This window comes from Gnatocerus cornutus, chromosome 5 (genome assembly GCF_029298725.1).
Source record: "Gnatocerus cornutus isolate USDA-ARS CGAHR chromosome 5, icGnaCorn1.1, whole genome shotgun sequence".
Taxonomy (NCBI): domain Eukaryota; kingdom Metazoa; phylum Arthropoda; class Insecta; order Coleoptera; family Tenebrionidae; genus Gnatocerus; species Gnatocerus cornutus.
The window spans coordinates 15763970-15781660 of NC_142237.1; the positions used below are offsets into that span (position 1 = coordinate 15763970).

Here is a 17691-nt window from a genome sequence, read left to right on the forward strand (position 1 = left end):
TAAGCAATTAAATTCGCCCACTCGAAACTGGATTTAACTTGGAGCAAAAACGCTGTCCCTACGAAATTCCCTGTTAGTTCCCGTCGACTTCGAGAGTTATTCCATTCCAGATCTGACCTTTTTGTCAAGTAGGAAAGTTTGTTCAGCTCCTTGCACGACGCCAGTGACATAAATCGAAGCAAATTATCTCATATATCTCGTCGTAAAAGGACAGAATTTTCAGTCCTGTTGTCACAATCATTTTTCATACCCATTAAAAAAGCAATGAATAAATAACTAATGTGCAAGCCCAACTCTGGAATGCCTTTTTTCATATACAACCATAAACTTTTCCCAGAATCAATACATTTACTCTCACTCTAGAAAATGATTTCCCCGTGCGTAGAAAATAAATATTCAAACAGTTGTCTGTCACCGACAATGATCGATTAGCTTTTGTAAAATTGAATGTAAACTGAGAATAGGTGTGTACATTTATAATGAAGGGAGAATTTTAATGAGAGGGTGCTTTATTTATTTAACATGTCTTTTAGTAACTGAGATAATCGACATAAGGGCAATCCTATCACGTTGTTACAATCTCCTTCGATCCTCTCGACAAAAGTGCTTGCAATGCCTTGGATGCCATACCCACCTGCTTTACCCCTGAAAATCAATACGTTATGTACCACACAATACACTCTTGTACGCTTGGGCGTATACATTTTTAACAAGAAATTTACCCCTAATGGTTTTAAAAACTACCTCATTCACTTACATTGGTTCACCTGTTTCTACATACGCTGCCACTTCCTCAGGAGTGAGTGTCGCCATGTACACCGTCGTGACTTCAGTAAAAGAGCGAATCTCGTTTTCATATCTCACAACGACGCCAGTATAGACAGAATTCGGAATATTACTTTTCGTCAAACTACAACAACTAATTAGAGACAATCAAATTCAACAGATTTTTTACTCTGTGATCATCTTCATGGCCATTTCTTTGGTTCTCGGCTTCCCGTACATCCGCCCATTAAACGTTACCATTGTGTCCGCTCCTATGATGAGATCAGGCTTAACAGGATCATTTTTAAGCTTGTCCCACACGTCATTAACCTTCCCTAAAGCAGTTTTTTCCACGAAATCTGAATAAGTGTGCTCTTTGGGATCTAAATTCTCCTCGAAATTGGATGGGACCACCTCAAATTTTAATTTCTGCAAATAAAAATGACTCGAGTATTCATGCTGTTTGAATTTTTAATAAAACAAGAAGCGCCATCTCTCACCGTACTCTTTAACAACGAAGCACGTTGTTCGGAACTGCTGGCTAAAATCACTCGTAAATCGTTGAGCTTGCCTAATAATGGTTGCAGCATTTTTGGGGATCTTGAGGGAATTTAACACGAAACACACTTTTAGTAATTACCGAAATAAACTCGATGGATCCACTTTTGGTCGCGAGGCACCGAGATTCGATTAGATTCTAAGCATTGGTAAAGCAGTTTACTAATGTTAGTTCGCACAGAAAACTACTTCTCGGTTTCGCTTGGATGGAAAAATCAAAAGAAAGTTCGGGTTATCATTTTCACGACGCAGACTAAATCAACAAAGCTGATTAGGAGGAATGGCCAGGACTTACTTATCATGGAGTAATTTGAAATTAGAATTAAATCGTCCTCTTCAATTAGATTTAAATCGTCCTCTTCAAAGAATGTTTAATTTTGTTGCAAACAAAGAATTTTTTATTAGAGAACATTAGGAAGCCTTTTTTTCTATTTCTGCTTCCTGAGTTAATTATAAACATCAATCACTTAATTAAATCGTTTTCTGACAAAAAAGAAATCCCTTGTTGGCAACATTTTTGAACGAAACGGCGGGCAAAACTCAGCTAAAAACCAAATTCGTAGACAATGAAAAACGAACGTAATTTCCGTTAATCTCCGCGTAAATTGCGCCCAGCTCCAAAAAATCGTTTTTCGACTTTATAACAACATCTGTGGCTAAACCTTTAAAAGGTTGTTTCGTCGATATTGTACTGCCATTTATGGAGTATTTTTGCTGTCCTTTCGCTGTGACAAACCCTAGAAAAATTGGTGCCATTTGCACCTTGCTGCAGAATGCACTGATTTGTAACGAAAAGTCGTGTTATGCAATTTATATTTAAGTGAAAAGGTTTGTATTGTAACGTACGGAATTCTTCTGGTAAGTGCTGACCTAGTGACCACTGGGAGGTAAAAACTGGCTGTTGCAATAAGAATGATTTAGGCGTTAGTCATAGTGTGGGAATTTTTTATAAATAAATATGAAGAGATGTGACGATTTAGATGGTCAAAGTAATGAAGCGAACGAAAATAAGACAAGAAATAAGTACCTACCGGATTTAATAAAGTGATTTTTTTCACAACATTTATTAAAACACTTTTTTCTCTAATATTCTTTCTACATTTTATATATAAATCTCATTTACATTTTATAATAATATAGTAATAACAAAGTAATAATGTGGAACGTAATAATTTTAATTATGTTATTGATTAGCTTAAGCAGAAGTCGTCTCTACCATCGACTTTTTAATGATTTCTCCGAAATTGTCGTCACAATTGTCTTCAGTATTGGCATTGTTGGCGGTAGTTTCGCACTTTTGGCCCCTCTCGGGATTATTACTGGCGGGAACGTCCGACGGATTAAGATTGAAATTACTCGCGTCTTCGTATGGCGGATAATTGTACCGTCCGTTGAGTAAATCAGAAAAAGATTCGATTTTGTTGTTGGCCCCAACTGGATTTAAACTCGTGTATTGGTTCTCTTTAGCCTCGACGTTGGAGGAAAAATTGTCGTTAGCGAAGTGCTCGTAACCGTTCGTATTTTGCTGAAAATTTCCTTCCAGGGGCTTCGTTCCAAACTCCGGGCTGTAAATTCCCCCTCCGTACGGATTGAAGACGGGGGTGAAGTCGGCGAAGTTGGACTGGTACGGCTGCGTGTATTGATTGGATGGCGGGGGATAGGGGGAGGCACCGGCTGGGAAACCGACATCAGAAAACCGGGGGTCGGGGAAGTGAAACCCTTGAGAGGAAGGTGGTTGGAAGGGCTGATGGGAGTGCTGCTTGTTTCTCTCCGCGACCGGACCGTCCCGCGTGGCGTCATCGCCGTACCAATCCTCCCTGAAAGTGTACAAATCCAAAGAGTCTTCTCGAGCGGGCAAGTCACTGAAAACTGGAGGATTATGCGGAGGTATCTGTCCTGGACCTTCCCCGGGAGCTCCGTAGTGGAGGTTCGTGAAGCTGCCGTCGTGGACACAGTTTTCGACGTCTCGGACGTCCCTCAACAAGTTGCCATTGTATTTCGCACCACCTTTTCCGTCGGAGGTGATTTGAGAGTCTTGTTTAGTATAGCTCGCGTTCAGCCTTTCGTTTTCCATCCAATTCGACGTGTCTTTGTTCTTCTCCGCTTTCATCTCCTCTTCTTTCTCTTGTTTTTTCTCGAGTTCTAGGCGCATTAGGGTGTGGATAAAGTGCGTTCGGACTCTTACCGGGTTGAATTCGATTCTGCCGCTAGAATTGCCACAGTTGTCTCTAGAACAGCCACAAGGGAAGTTTAAACGGTCAACTTGGCATTTGATGCCAGCTTGACTGCACGAACAAGTGTCCGGATCACAATACCCCTTACAGCCGCAACCACAGAACTCTCGCGAAGTCCTTATATCGCGGCACTCATCTTTCTCAAGAGAGTCAATTTTGCGTACACCGGAGGCTCGCAACAAGGCTCGTCTCTGTCTAATCGACACTGGTTGCAAAAAGTAATAATTGTCCAAGTCCATCTCAGATTCGGAAGCATCACTAGGTTCTTCCTCGCTATCACTCTCGTCACTTGAAGAAGCACGGCCGTTACCCCCAGTCGAATGTCGCTCAGATCTCAATTGCTGCAACAGCTGTCGATGTATTCTACGTTGTTCGTTTGCGTGTTCGACAATAGAAAATTTCCTCATGTACGAATGTTGAGCACCCATGCCGAGAGTCGACCCTCCTTGCGACGGAATACAAGTAAAACCCTGCGCTCTAGGAAAATAGAATACTGTAACGCTGTCAAACGAAATCCCCCGTTTTTTCTTGCATTTAGGAGGACCGTCATCCTCGTCCGAAAGCTTCCTCTTTAAGCTACTCTTCAAAACTTTCTTCTGCGCATCATCGAGAATATTCCTTATCTCTTCCATCGCGCTCTGCTTCACCTCATCCTCTCTAGGAGTCTCTAAACTCGTCGAAGGCAACGCAAAATCCTCCTGCGCTTCTTTCTGCGTGAAATCATCCAAAGCCTGCGCTCCGTTAATTCGGTCCAAGAACGAGGTCTCACTATCGCTTTCGCCTAAATTGGCGGCCGTTGCCATAGCTTCAGGCCTTTCCTCGCTCAACTCCGAGCCTAGGCCAGAATCGGATCCATCAGATCGATCGTGGGGTTCTTCGGTGGACTCCTCCGTCGGCGGCAGACTCTCTGTAGCCGAATCTTCGCCGTCGTTCACATTAACGGGTAACAAATTCGGGGATTCGATTCTCTCCTCTTCGCTACATTCTTTACTATCTATTGCTTCGTTTGATTGTGGCTCCGTGAATGCTACTTTAGAATCAACACGCTCACTGTTACGTTCGTCTTGGCTATTTGTACTCGAAGGCGTTTCAACAAAAATTTTAACAGGTTCAACAATATTCGAATCTTCGCTCAACAAATTAATTCCATCGTCACGTGTGGCTGAGGAATTGCTAGACCCCATTCTCTCCGAATTCTCTTCCACGATTATTTCAACGGTATCGGTTTGGTTCGGATCCGTTGTTTCCACAGTAGACATCGCTAACTGTAAACAAAAACAGACATTACCAACGATTTACAGGCAAATTGAAGCGACCGCAGCACTGACCTCTACTTCGTCTTTGGAAAATTGACATGGGGGTGTCCCAAACTGGTTTCTTCCACGCGAAAATTTGACGCAAATTTGTTGCTAGTGATATTCAAGGTTACAGAATTAACCGTGTCGATTAGAATTGTCGGACGTATCGATGGGTTTGTAACCTCGAATCGCTTGTTTTTATCGATAACGCCGCGTCTATTTATGTCTTACAAAAATAGAAACCTTTCACCGGACGTGATCGGTGTATCTGCCAAAACGCAGTTGTCAAAAGTCCGGCCCTGTATTAGTAGTGATTTACACAGATCGACGTTACTCATAACTTTATGGAGATTTTAAAAATAGTTACAAGAGAGGCGAGATTTTAATTAGATCAAGTTGAAAGTTTCCCTTCACCGCCGATGAAAACGGTCCACAAAAAGAAGTGATAACATCGTCGGCTCGGCTGCGCTCAATCAAGGAAAACAACAATAATATTATTTGAATTGATAATGGTTTGTTATGCAACTGGTTGGTATGCAACACACTGTGCGTCTGGTAATCGAGCTTCTATGCAAACTTGCGTTGTTTGCAGGTGGTGGCATAAATAGTGACAACATTCCTCCTCGACAACAAAAAACAAAGATCGTCGTGGTGAGACTAGAATTAAAGTCGTTTAATAACGTGGCCTTGCCTTTATTGTTTTCCGATAACTGGCCAAATTCTCGAGAAAGTCAAAACGGTTTTCAGATTGCCTTGACTTCTTTTTGCAGATTGTCTAAAATTGCCGCAACGTTGCAGTACAGTTATTAATCTATTTTGTAATAAGCTGAGAGTCACTATAATTTCATGCATTGCTTGAGGAAGAAGGTCGCTAAACCTTGCTGCTCCAGATGGATTTATCAGAGAGAAAATGTTTACTTCAAATGACATGATGAATTGTTTGAAATGAGGTGTATTTCTCATTCCGACATGCCATCATCGTCTATGCAGGTGATGGTTGTGTAGGGTAAGTCGTAGCCGGTTTTAATAAGGCGTTTTGTCGAGATGTTCTTGCTTTGTACCAAGCTTACCCACGCTGTCTTGCGCATAAACTTTATAAAATACTAATGGCTGCACCAGTCCCAATATGGCACAGGGAAGCCGTCGTGGTTTCCCGTAAAGGGACAAAGAAAAATCCTCTGTTAATCAAATCTGCGTTATCACTGATAAGATAATGGGCTTTTATTACTCGGGTAAATATCCCACGACCCGATTCCCGATTTAGGGCCAATATTGCCAGAGGTGAACAAAGTGTCAAAGGGCCCAGTTAACACCAATTAAATTCCACAAGATGTAAATCTGGAACTTTCGACGCCGTTAATTCCACTCGTAAACGGCCATTCTATTTAACAATGATCAGGTTAGCGCGATACCTAGCGCAATTTTATGCAAATTTCGAGGTTTAAAGATCGATAATGGCGTTTAAAGGCACAATGTTGGCGTTCCCCCTCTTCCATTATTTTGGCAATGCATCATTTTGGGGGAAAACGAGCTCCAAGGACTCCCCTAAAATGTTTTCACAATAGAAATCCCAAACCAGAATTGTGCCAGGTATTTGTTTTTTCATCGAATTGTATTCTCGGACCAGCGTTCCACATTTCGAAAAATTCAACGTGCTGATCTTCGGAATCGATAAAACCGCGGGAATTTTGAAAAAAAAACAACATAATCACTCTTTGCTATAACGTTCAATTTTAGAGAAAGTACACTCAATCTGTAATTATTGAAACAGAGTACCTGCCCACTAACATGTAACAGACTTCCCACCGCTCTGACGTTTACAATTCAATTCCGGAAGCGACTTGTTATTGATCCATCTAATTTTTAATACAAATCGTACACAATTTCTTGCAGCATCCACAGTTCCAGCCCTTTTCAATTTTGCATCAAAGTCGGAGCACATTATCAGTTATAGATCGATAACGGAACTTAAGAAGCTCTCCAATAAACCTCAAGACTCTTCACCGCCGTGCTGCCGGAGCCTAATTAACATTGAATGCGATTCGCGCTAAATCTTGAAATTCCATTACTGCAGGAATTTAAATGAGTGTAGCGAAAAAGTCGCGTACTATCATGTTGTTATTAATAAGTTCAAGAGTTTACAAGTCAACAGATACTATTAAACCATCGATAACATAAATTTGTTTGTCAGGTGTTTGTTATTTATTGCAGTAGCGCGTTCGGGCATCTGAGCAAGTGGAGCAGCAAGCTCGTAATTAAAACTCTTTATCCGGACAAATTGGATGAAAATTGTCAACCGTTCAACAGTTGAATAAAAATCTGCTGAAATATAATTGTGTAATTAATAAATCTGAATTGTGACTCTACAGGTGTTTTAGAAATCGGCTGGAAGAGAAACAAGTTTCAGGAAAAGTTTTGTTATGAATTATAGACTAAGTTTACTGCTGCCGACATATAAAAGATCGGGCAATAAACATAAGGATAGTGGCAAATCAAACAAAAATTCGTTTTAACACCACCAATTGCTCGATTGAGAGAATGTAAAAGCGGGAATTTGGTTCACAGGTTTCACAATTATGTTAAGCGATATTTATTGTGGCAATAAATATAGAGCACTAACATATTTTTTTCGGAGATTACAGCAGTGCATATCAAGGGATTTTACGTTAATTCTCGGACAAAAAGATAAGAATTTTGTCTCATTCCGCGCGTTTCCGCTCAACGAATCTAAAATAAAATCTCATTTTAATATTCCGATTGACATCATACGATCCATTGTTACAAAGGTAAAACTGTTAGTTGTGAACCGCCTCTCTGACCCAGAAGGTCATGAATAAAGGGCGTCCTATAAAACAGACCATGACATTTTTTTATTCACTTTCAACTGTAAGAAATTGTTTGATTTATTTTATCATTCTCGACGTAAAAGTGGTCTTGGTCTACCAATGACAATCTCTTTTATTTGCAGATCTTATTTCCATTATTTCAGAAATGAGACTTGGACTCTTCAAAGCTTTAGAAAGTAGATAAAATTTCAATACCGAACGAGTGCTGTTTTGGGGTTTCAGTGCTGCTGTCGACTTTAAAATCGCTTTTCTCCTTTCAAATACTCACTTCTCGGTACATTGGTTCACTTTGCTCTCCTCATCCATATAAACCAGATCTGGCAGCAGAATCTGAAATAAACAATAATTACAACCGTTTACTAATGCTATAAACGAAGTTAACAAGACATCCAATTAAATTTGATTGTAATAAATGTTAACTAAAAACCTCGTGTTTAACAGGCCCTTAAATTAACAAAAGATGGCATGTTTGTAGTAGTTCCAATAAATTCATGAGTTTGGACAGTTTAAAGCTCATCGAATGAATTTATATGGGACAGGTAGTTCTGACACGTTCGAACCGTGGTCGATTTTAAAATGTTTCATTTGAAAATATATCTTGTTTGTTCTGTCTGACATTTGAATGTGTAAGAAAAGTAAATAAATAGGAAAATTGTAAACAAACCGGGTGCTTATGTATCGCGACTATTTTTAGTTCTAAATGCAAATTCCGTGTCCGCGTGCGATTTTTTAAATGTCAGCGCGAAGCTAAGATTTCAATTTAGGAACATGAAAATTTAAAATAATCAAAATTTAAAGCTCTTCATGTCAGCAAGAAGATTTACATCAGTAATTTAACGCAAAGTTAAGTTTAACTGTAACTTTATTATGTTCAATTTATGAGAATTTTAGAGATTCCAGGAGAATTATAGATTTTTTTTTATTCTGGGAAAAGTAGAATTGAAAAATGTACAGACCACCCTAGATAATTTTTTAGGTTTTTGAGGAGCGTAGATTTAGGATCTTTGAAAATCCTTTTGCCTAAACTTAGATAATCATAATAAAATCTAAATAATTTTAGAGAAACAAGAGCCTAAAAACCTAAATCGAGTTTAATAAGTACATTTAATTTTTGGTGAAAATTGTTTGTTTTGGCAACTCTAGCAAAGCTCGCAAACCTTGGAAGTTTGGAACTTCGTGTTGTCCTGAGCCTGGCATTTTTAAAACTAATATAAACTCAGAAAAACAGTTTAAACTTTGCTAGATCACACCATAATTTATTCTGGTTATATCAAACTCGGGAACATTTTTAATTCTGACCACCAAAATTAAATCATCACCACATTCCAATTTTTATCTTTAATTTAGATCTGACGACAGTTCAAATAATAAAACACGTAAGAGCAATTTTTTATAGTATTTTTAATCTCTCTGTCGCAACACACATGTATAGAAATGAGTCTAGTCCTTAAAACTGTTTAAATTTTCGATCAGATAAAAACGAAATTGTTCCGTTTCCCAGCTTTTTTAATCCGTAACTTGATATTTTGGCCACGATTTAAGATAATGTCCTACTGTGAAATGAGATCCAGTTTCAGGCAAGAAATCCCTTTAATTCCCCTGTTTCCACAAACAATTAATTCAAAGCTGCGGTTTTGGTCTACATTTTGAAACGGGCCGCCATTTTTATGACTTAACTTATGACTTAAAATAGACCAAAATTTTATCCTGTACGTATGTAAAAATCTAGATCCTGGGGCGTGAGAGCATCATAACTTTCGTTCATGATCTCTCGGTACGAAGAAGTGGTCATAAAATCAGTCATGGATTTTTTAATGATCCGTGACGTCGGGAAACTGACTTAAGTGTATTATTAAATATTTATCGGAGTGATAAGACTCAAGTTTATGCGGACAATGTACGACCAAATTCGGAATTGTGAGCTTTCGATGAACCTGCAAAAGCGTGTAAGCGAGAGAAGGGAGACATCCTGACATGGAAAAAGCATTGGAGCGTGCTAAAGTTAATTAAAAAAGTTTTCTCATAAATAAAATGAAAATAACGTTATCGTGGACACGTGAATATTTACAATTACTTTGCGAGTTTGGTTTTTGAAAACGACGCTGGTTAGAGTATAAAATGGAATGGACTGTAATTCCTGCAGCATAGGGGTCATATTCGAGGTGAACGGTGCACTACCTACTTTCAACTTGGTCTAAAAACTAAGAGAGTTGCTAAGGTTGCACCATTCCGCTCAAAAAATATTTCCCTTACACCTGCCCCTAAGCCAGGGAAAAATCACCTGCCGTAACCGTCGCCACTTCTTGTTGCATCCGAGTAAACGAGTTACAGTATGGGCAGCGCTAATCGGTAACAAGTGGGAATAGTTTGAATATCACACTCACATGTGTCACTCAAATTCACTCAATTTTAAATGGTTCAATTGGTGGTCATCCAGAGCGTGGCGTGGTTCACTCACTTTTTTTTAAGAGCTTTCTCTCGATTTTTCTAGCGTTTGATTTGGCGGTTTTAATTTGAATTTTATCAAACTTTATGGTTCATTGTACCGAGTTTGTACAACTGCAAGCGACAGTTTATGCTTGTAAACTAACAGCGAGTGTACATTGAAGGAGCGGATTCTCTTGCGCTTGCGCTTGGCGTAAACTTGAGCATATGACGTATCGTATACTATGGGTCGACAAGGAATTTCGTTGGTAAAGATGTGTCTGTGGCAAAAATTAATAGATTCCACTTCCGATCCCAGGCCGATTTTCCACGATCTTGTCCATTTTATTTGAAATTTCGACTCGGCGGGCGGAATACTCGCAGAATTTCGCGTGGAATTTTACGGGATAAACACGATAATTGTATTATAGATACGTTCGAAAACAGTAAACAGGTTCATTTCCTCGGTTTTGTGTGGTTCTATTAATACACCGACGTCACACAACACGCGCACATCTCTACACGCGAGCTTCTCCCCTTCACAATCTTAGCAACAGGAAAAGACGTGCGTTTTACAAAACAGTTTCAAAAGTCGACTCGTTTGAAAAATTGGCTTGGATCTCCAATGCTAATGCCACGACTCGTAAAATCAAAAAAAATGGAAGCGTGTTGGCAGCTCTGTTTATGACAGTCTTACCAACTGTGAATACAGTACAAAGCGTCCTCAGTCGTTTTTTTTTATATAAAATGGTCATAAAATGGTCTAATTTTGCTTGTGAACACACATTAACAGGGACGTAACGCCCCTGTAATTACGGTTGGTCGAGTCAAGGCTGAAAGCGCATGAGGAAGTCCTGGATTTATTCCCGGTTGTCCCAATTCTGCGGAAGTCCTTAATCTTCCCCCTTATTAATACCTTACAATGCACCACCAGGTGCTTGTCTCGTTTGGGGAACTTCTGTCGGAAACTTCATAAAGGGTTACATTCGAATCAAATCTCTATTTAAATTATTGTCAAAGAAGTCTGCATATTGTTCGGGAACTCTGTCAGATTTTCTCCTTTCTTCGACGTTCCACAAAATTGCGAGGATGACGGGCTTTATTTGGGGGGGGAGAAGGTAATACGTGAGGGTAACACAAATTTTGAAAACAAGACCAAAACTCGTTTTATTAGGGTTTTTGGGTATGCTTCAACCAAAAATAATTGTTTCCTTCAAACATACTTTCAAAGTTATACCATTTTCTGAGACTGCATTGGAAAGGCAATTAAATGAGCATTGATCCGAAGAACTCATTGCATCGCTAGTTGCCAAGATATTTGAGGAAAACTGATGCAATTCGCCAAATAAAAAATATTTCTGAATTGGAGTATTGATTTTTTATTGTAATACGTCATATTGAAGCCTGAGTTAACGCACTGTTAAACACGATGCTTTCACTTAACATTTAGAAGTTGTATGAAATTTTTTTAGTTTTAATTTAATATAATGAACAGAATTCTTAGAGAAAAGTCTGTCATTAAATAAAATTTAAAAAAAGTTTTTTTCAGTCTACATTCATCAAATTTTCTTAATTGTTTTTCATCTTGATCAAGAAGTTTCCTTCTGGCCAACTAACACTTTGAAACCCACTGGTATAATATGTATATCAAGAAAGTAGTATTTTAAAATATTGGCATTGATTTTTCTAAAAAAAAATTAAAATCTCAAAGTTCTTTGTCCCGCCAATTCTAAACAGAGTAGATAGCAACGTGTTTGATCGCATGTCAGAAAACCAAGATCTTAATCTTACCTATAATGCATTACAATGAAAATAGATAGAATAATTCATGAGTTATATGCAAAATTGTATTTTAGAATCAATGAAAACAGTTTTTTTATTTGGGAAATAACGTTATTTCTTGTCAAATATCTTCAGAATTACTAACCCTATCAATGAATTTTATAGTTTATTAGAAAGTTTATTCAATTGCCTTTCCATCACAGTCGTGGCCAATTGTATATCTTACAAAGTTTTAAAGTAAAATAAAAAAAAAGAAATATTTATGCACTAGGTAGGTCTAAAAAACGAATATTGGACTGTGTATCAATTTTATTATAAAACTTGGTCAATTTTAAAAAATCTTTTGTCTAAATCCTGTTAATTATGCAGAGAAAAATATAAAAACGTTTAGTAAATAATGACGTTCATAGAATGTAAATTATAATTTAACTTTATGACTGCAGTCCAGTGCTTTAAAGTCAATTTGATTCATAATGGAACGGTAATCATAAATTAGTTTTAACGTTTTAATAGGTTTGACTTACCGCGATAAATGGAAAATAGAAAAGACTACCCAGACTTTGCAAACAAAATTTTCCGTCTCTTACCTAATGAATATTAAATTTACTACAGACACAACACGATTATGGACTAATGTTCAATAAATTGTATATGAGAAACCATTCGGCAATCGAAATCGGTCATCGCAAATTACGAGCTCTGGTCATCACTAATTTCCCGAATTATTTGATCGGTTTTAATGTCAAGAGTCAAAAAAATATAAACAATTTGTGGCAGCGCAACCAGTTGCCAGTGGCGCTTAGCCGAAAAAAAATATGAGTGAATTTTCCGCCACTCGCGTGCCAGTTCGCCGTCATAATTTGCACAATGAGGATATTTTTATCTTGTGCGAAACTAAATTGAAAGCCTTGAATTACGCGAAGAGAAAACCTCTGCAACTTCCGGGTAATTATCTCCGAAGAAAAGTTAAAATTGAAAATCAAAACCCATCTCAAGTTCTGTTAAGTTAACTAGTACGCTTTACCGGACTTTTGTGAGAAATAATTAACGTAACGAGTATTAGATATCTGCGATCCTTTGGTGTTTACGTCAATTACTCTTAACGAGATTGGGTTTAATTTGTAGCTCGTTGATTCGACAATCTTCAAAATGCGACAATTCGATTTGTTAATAAACGACTTATCGTCACTTTCCATCTTATTTACATGAAGATGATTCTGAGGAAGAATTATGATTATGAAATTCATTGAAATTCTAGCAAAACCGTGAACGTTAGATCAGATACCGGCTGCTTGGGCAAGATTTATAGTACATTAATGGAAAAGTATAAACAATATCGCGAAATGTTTAATTAGGAAGCAGATGGCATGAAAAGATTGTTTTACCGCCTTTGTTTTCAGTTTTCTAAGTTTCTTATAAAAAATATTTAAATATGTTCCACTTTTTGTACCTTTATTGCTAAAATAAATAATAAATAAATAAACATTCTCAAGCATTTAGGTGTGTAAATAGTAAAATGTTTTTACAAAGTGTAATCATCATAATGTATTCTTTTTTTTCTGAAATGCAATTTGCTTCTGCTCGGTTTATTTTCCATCAATAACTATTTTTTGAATGTCAGAACGCGATCGATGGTTTTCTACTTCGTAAATGTCAACCAAATCTAATGTCAGCTTCGAATAAAGTGCTTTTTTAATAAACACGGAATTACGCAACAAGTTTGCTTTGGGTATAAAACGTTTGGGGAAATATTAAATAAATACGAAAAGGTAAAAACTGAAACTGCTTTTCTGTAGTCTAAATTTTGTTACTCCCATAAAAAATCCATAGCGATTGCGGCAAACATGCCTACAATGAACGAGAAATAATTAATTTTCATGACAGTTAACGAAGGAAATAAAAGTAGGAGTTATTATGAGTGTATTTTATTTGGTGACAAAGCATAATTTCATTAGATTTAATAAAAAGTAAGAGTTAAGTATTACGCATTTCTATGGAAATACCACGTGAAATCCGTAGGAAAAATTGAACTTTTGCAAAAATTTTGCATTCTAATTCTCTGTTACATTCGCACCTGTCAAGCGCACGTGGGGCCCGCTTGGGATTAATTTTTACCAAAAAAAACATGTCTTAATTGGATTTAGTAGGTTCAACCATCCAATTGTGCCGAACTCCTCTGATAAGAGAATCTGTGAATGAAGGAAATTGTAATCAATTGCTGTGGCTATTCGGTAATAATTTTGTAGTTAACAATGCTATTACCACTAACGTAAACATTTACTTTTATGTGTGGTAGTGCCGGCAACATGTTTGTTTTTTAGAAATAAATTTAAGCGGTGGTTAAGTGAATAATTGAATATCTCGGCAGAATTAAAATAGTAAAGTAGTTTTAGGTGTCGCATTTTGGTGTGATCTTTGTGATAAATTTAAAACAGAGAATTTATGAATGTGTGGGATAATTTAGATAAGGAATATGTATGATGCTTTTGAAAATTACAAGCTTAGAGGGTTGCATATTGTTATGAATAAATATAATCGTAGTGGTACAACAAATTCTCGATACTTCTCGCTCTTTGGCAACAAAATTTCGCAATTTTACTAATTTGGACTTAATAACTACTCCTAAGTCAAATTACTTATAACTTATAATAATTATTCTAGCACAAAAAGTAAGTTTAGAAATTTTCAATTTTGGAACGAACCAAAAATTTCCAAAATTATTTTAATTGAACCTGGAATTCTGGTAGTTTCAAGATGATCTATTGTTGTCATCTTGATGATCCGTGACTAATTACAAACCTAAAGAACAGAGAAGACAACTTTAAAAAAAAATATCTCTGGGCCGAACCAAAAATTTCCAAAGTTTTATCAGACTCTTTTAATAAAATGAATTTCGACGAAGTTACTATTTTTGACTGACAAAATTATTGAGTCAGAGACAAAAATTTTAGAAATTTTTATTTTCAGAACGAAGCAAAAATTTTCAATATTTTTATGAAAATCTGAGATTCTGGCAGGTTTAATGTTTCGGGAATGACAGTTGGGAAAGTTTATTCGTTTGATTTGCTTATTCATGGAGTCAAATTACAAAAGTACAAGATTGTACCAATTTTAGAAATTTTCATTTTCAGGCCAAACCAAAAGTTTCCAACAAATTCATTGGAACCTGTAATTCTAGTAGTTTTAATGCTGTCGGAATGAAATTTGAAGAGGTTCTATTGGGGTCTTCTTGTGGTAAATTATTCAATCCTATAGAGCAGAAAAAACATATTTTAAAAATTACCAGTTCTGGGACGAACCAAAAATTTCCAAAGATTTTTAACTCACATGGGCTGAATTTCGAGATGGTTACTATTTTTGCCAATTTACAAATTTATTGAGTTCATGTCACAAATTCAAGAAACTTTTATTTTAAGAAGAATTATACTTTTAATGAATTTTGAGACATTTTTGTATGACAAATTGATTGATTCGCTTATTCTTGGAGCCAGAAAGTCGAAAGCACAAGATACCAATTTAAATCAATCTGGTAGTTTTAATGGTGGAAAATAAAATTTGAAGAGGTTCTATTGTTGTCTTCTGGATAATCTATGACAAATTACATACATATAAAGCACAAAAAAATGTCATTTTTAAAGTTTTTCAGCAGGTTGTAATTCCCGGACTTTTAGATCAATACTTTCAACTTGATTAAAAACTCAAATAACAAAAGTTTTGAATAAGTAATAAGATCAAATTTAAGAAATTCTTCTTTTTAGGAAGATTTTTTTTATAAACTTTGTTTTTAATAGTTTTTATGCTGCAGCAATGAGAAACTGAAAAAATATTATTTTTAAAGTTCTTATTAAAAACACTAAAAATTAAACTATTGAAATAGAAAAAATAACTGATTTTAGAAATTTTAACTTCAAAAATTCACTTTTTGTTTTTAATTTTTAAATTTGATGCTTTTGCGGATATGACAACCTAAAATGAGGATTACTCCTTTTATTATAATCTGCAATTCCAAAATTATGGAAAATTGAACTTTTTTGTTCTTTAGTCTTCTAACCAAACAAGGTTAATTTAAGAATGTAATCAAAATTAAAGCAAAAAACAAATTTTTAAAAATATACAATGTACGTATTACCTGAAATTAAAATTCGAAAAATCTTTTATTGAATAACCGTCTGAAATTAAAAGAGAAAAGGAAAAACCCCTCATAAGTTTACCTTCCACAGCTTTATTATAACAAGACCGACTTTTTTAATTTTTGATGAGAATAAAATTTAGTTTTCAATAACTTTCTCAATTCTAACTTATATAAGTTCATTGGTCTTAAAACGAAGCGTCCTCTGCTACAGTCGAATAAAATTCGGATTCTTGGCATGACATGACAAAACAACAGAAATTAGTCCAAAGCTTGTCTTTAAAATGTCACCGTTTGTAAACTGTGCATGGAAAGTTTCACATTACTTGAATAATAGAACTATGATAACAAAAGTTGTTGTAAAAACAGGTTTGATATGAATGTTATGGGTGTATCTACTCTCTGGGTTTCTTTGTCCAGTACAGATAGGACACCTTCCAAGAGATGTTTCCCATTTTTGACGTAGTATTGCTAATAGCGTTTTGTTGTTAAAACCACAAGCAATGAGCGCTTAACAATCACGTGCGTCACATCAAGCGTTGATAATATATGACGCGATAACAGACAAGTTTAAATAAATATATGTAATTGTATGCTCGCTCGAAATGCAAAAAAATTCATTATGATTATCCATGACTTACCAACTTTTCCAGAAACTTGGAAATGGATATTCAAGGGTTGCAGGGGACGAAGAAACAGGAGACCATATTGCTTGAACGAGGATCGAGAGAGAAAATCTGGAACAAGATAAATAAATTAATTGAAACTCAAGTACTCGTTTTGTTTGTTTACTTCTCATAAGCAACAATGTATGTTTGGTGTAATAGGAGAACAGAACACTCAATAGTTAGCGTAGATTTTTCGTTGTAACGATACCGTTTTCAGCACTTGGGAAAAAAATCTCGATAACGGTTCTTGTAACGATGCTGAAATTGCCACGGTGCGCTTCTTCACTAAAAGTGTGCTGTACACTCTAATGTTCATTTGATTTGGGATTTGAGGGGCAAAACAACTAATTATTTCCCTAACAATATTCGGGTGAATATATTAGTTTGGGCAGGACCGGCGTCAACGATTTTGGCTCATTGCTTATTTTTACAAGGCCCGTAAACATTGGGTTCGAAAATAAACTACACAATGTGGAATTGGGGAAGGTGGAAATTGGAGCACACCAAATTCTAAGTTGTGCATATTGCGGTATTTAGTCGATGACAACGGGTGCAGACCATAGAAAGACAATAAATCAAAAATTAGCGAAATGTTGATTTATGGGGGGAATTGTTTTGGAAGCACCGGCCGATGATGCGTTGCTATTTATGGGTGAATAATGTGGCAGATTTTACTGTGCCAAAGTATTCAATCTGCTTAATAGTGTTACGTGTTTATTTACCGATCTCAAGAAACTTTTTTCTGAGCCGATCGAACCGCCTAATAAATAGCAAATGTCTGAATAAGTAAACTTTAAACCCAAAAAGGACCTGCTGCATAAGTCATAAGTTGAGTGACTTTGATTGGGTATTTGTTTGTGATGTTGAAAGGATGAACACTAAAGGGTTGAATAATACACGTCCGGACGGAACTCCCGAAGGTGAAAGAGTTAGTTGAACCAAACTTTCCTTTGTAAACTAAAATTGACTTGAAAATTCTAATCAACT

The 17691-nt window shown here is 36.4% G+C and overlaps 2 protein-coding genes across 6 annotated transcripts; both read right to left on the reverse strand.

Moving 5' to 3' along the window:
• Positions 1-488: 488 nt before the first annotated feature.
• On the reverse strand, positions 489-1523 carry LOC148175064 (uncharacterized). The gene is made up of 4 exons (XM_088036738.1): positions 1266-1523; positions 956-1194; positions 758-910; positions 489-645 (listed from the first exon to the last, which is right to left on the reverse strand). Exons 1-4 carry the CDS (start codon positions 1353-1355, stop codon positions 510-512), a joined length of 618 nt encoding a protein of 205 aa, XP_087892864.1. The 5' UTR covers positions 1356-1523; the 3' UTR covers positions 489-509.
• An 872-nt stretch (positions 1524-2395) lies between these two features.
• Positions 2396-16768, reverse strand: Axud1 (AXIN1 up-regulated 1). 5 transcript variants are annotated; one of them, XM_088035952.1, is made up of 3 exons: positions 16678-16768; positions 7970-8031; positions 2397-4822 (listed from the first exon to the last, which is right to left on the reverse strand). In XM_088035952.1, the coding sequence occupies exons 2-3, from the start codon at positions 7979-7981 to the stop codon at positions 2519-2521; spliced, it is 2316 nt and encodes a 771-aa protein (XP_087892078.1). In that variant the 5' UTR covers positions 7982-8031; positions 16678-16768; the 3' UTR covers positions 2397-2518. The 5 variants fall into 5 exon arrangements, with proteins under 5 accessions (XP_087892082.1, XP_087892078.1, XP_087892081.1 ...); XM_088035955.1 differs by lacking the exon at positions 16678-16768 and adding an exon at positions 14640-14658; XM_088035954.1 differs by lacking the exon at positions 16678-16768 and adding an exon at positions 10086-10210.
• Positions 16769-17691: the final 923 nt, after the last annotated feature.

What these genes read in the sequence shown, in the direction of transcription:
- LOC148175064 (XM_088036738.1), bottom strand. Translation starts at nt 1,355, where the DNA reads ATGCTGCAACCATTATTAGGCAAGCTCAACGATTTACGAGTGATTTTA. An exon ending in CTTCGTTGTTAAAGAGTACG is followed by an intron (nt 1,195 to 1,265) that starts GTGAGAGATGGC and finishes TTTTATTTGCAG; the next exon opens with AAATTAAAATTTGAGGTGGT. An exon ending in GCCATGAAGATGATCACAGA is followed by an intron (nt 911 to 955) that starts GTAAAAAATCTG and finishes TAGTTGTTGTAG; the next exon opens with TTTGACGAAAAGTAATATTC.
- Axud1 (XM_088035956.1), bottom strand. Translation starts at nt 8,007, where the DNA reads ATGGATGAGGAGAGCAAAGTGAACCAATGTACCGAG. An exon ending in AAGTGAACCAATGTACCGAG is followed by an intron (nt 4,838 to 7,971) that starts AAGTGAGTATTT and finishes GTTGGTAATGTC; the next exon opens with TGTTTTTGTTTACAGTTAGC.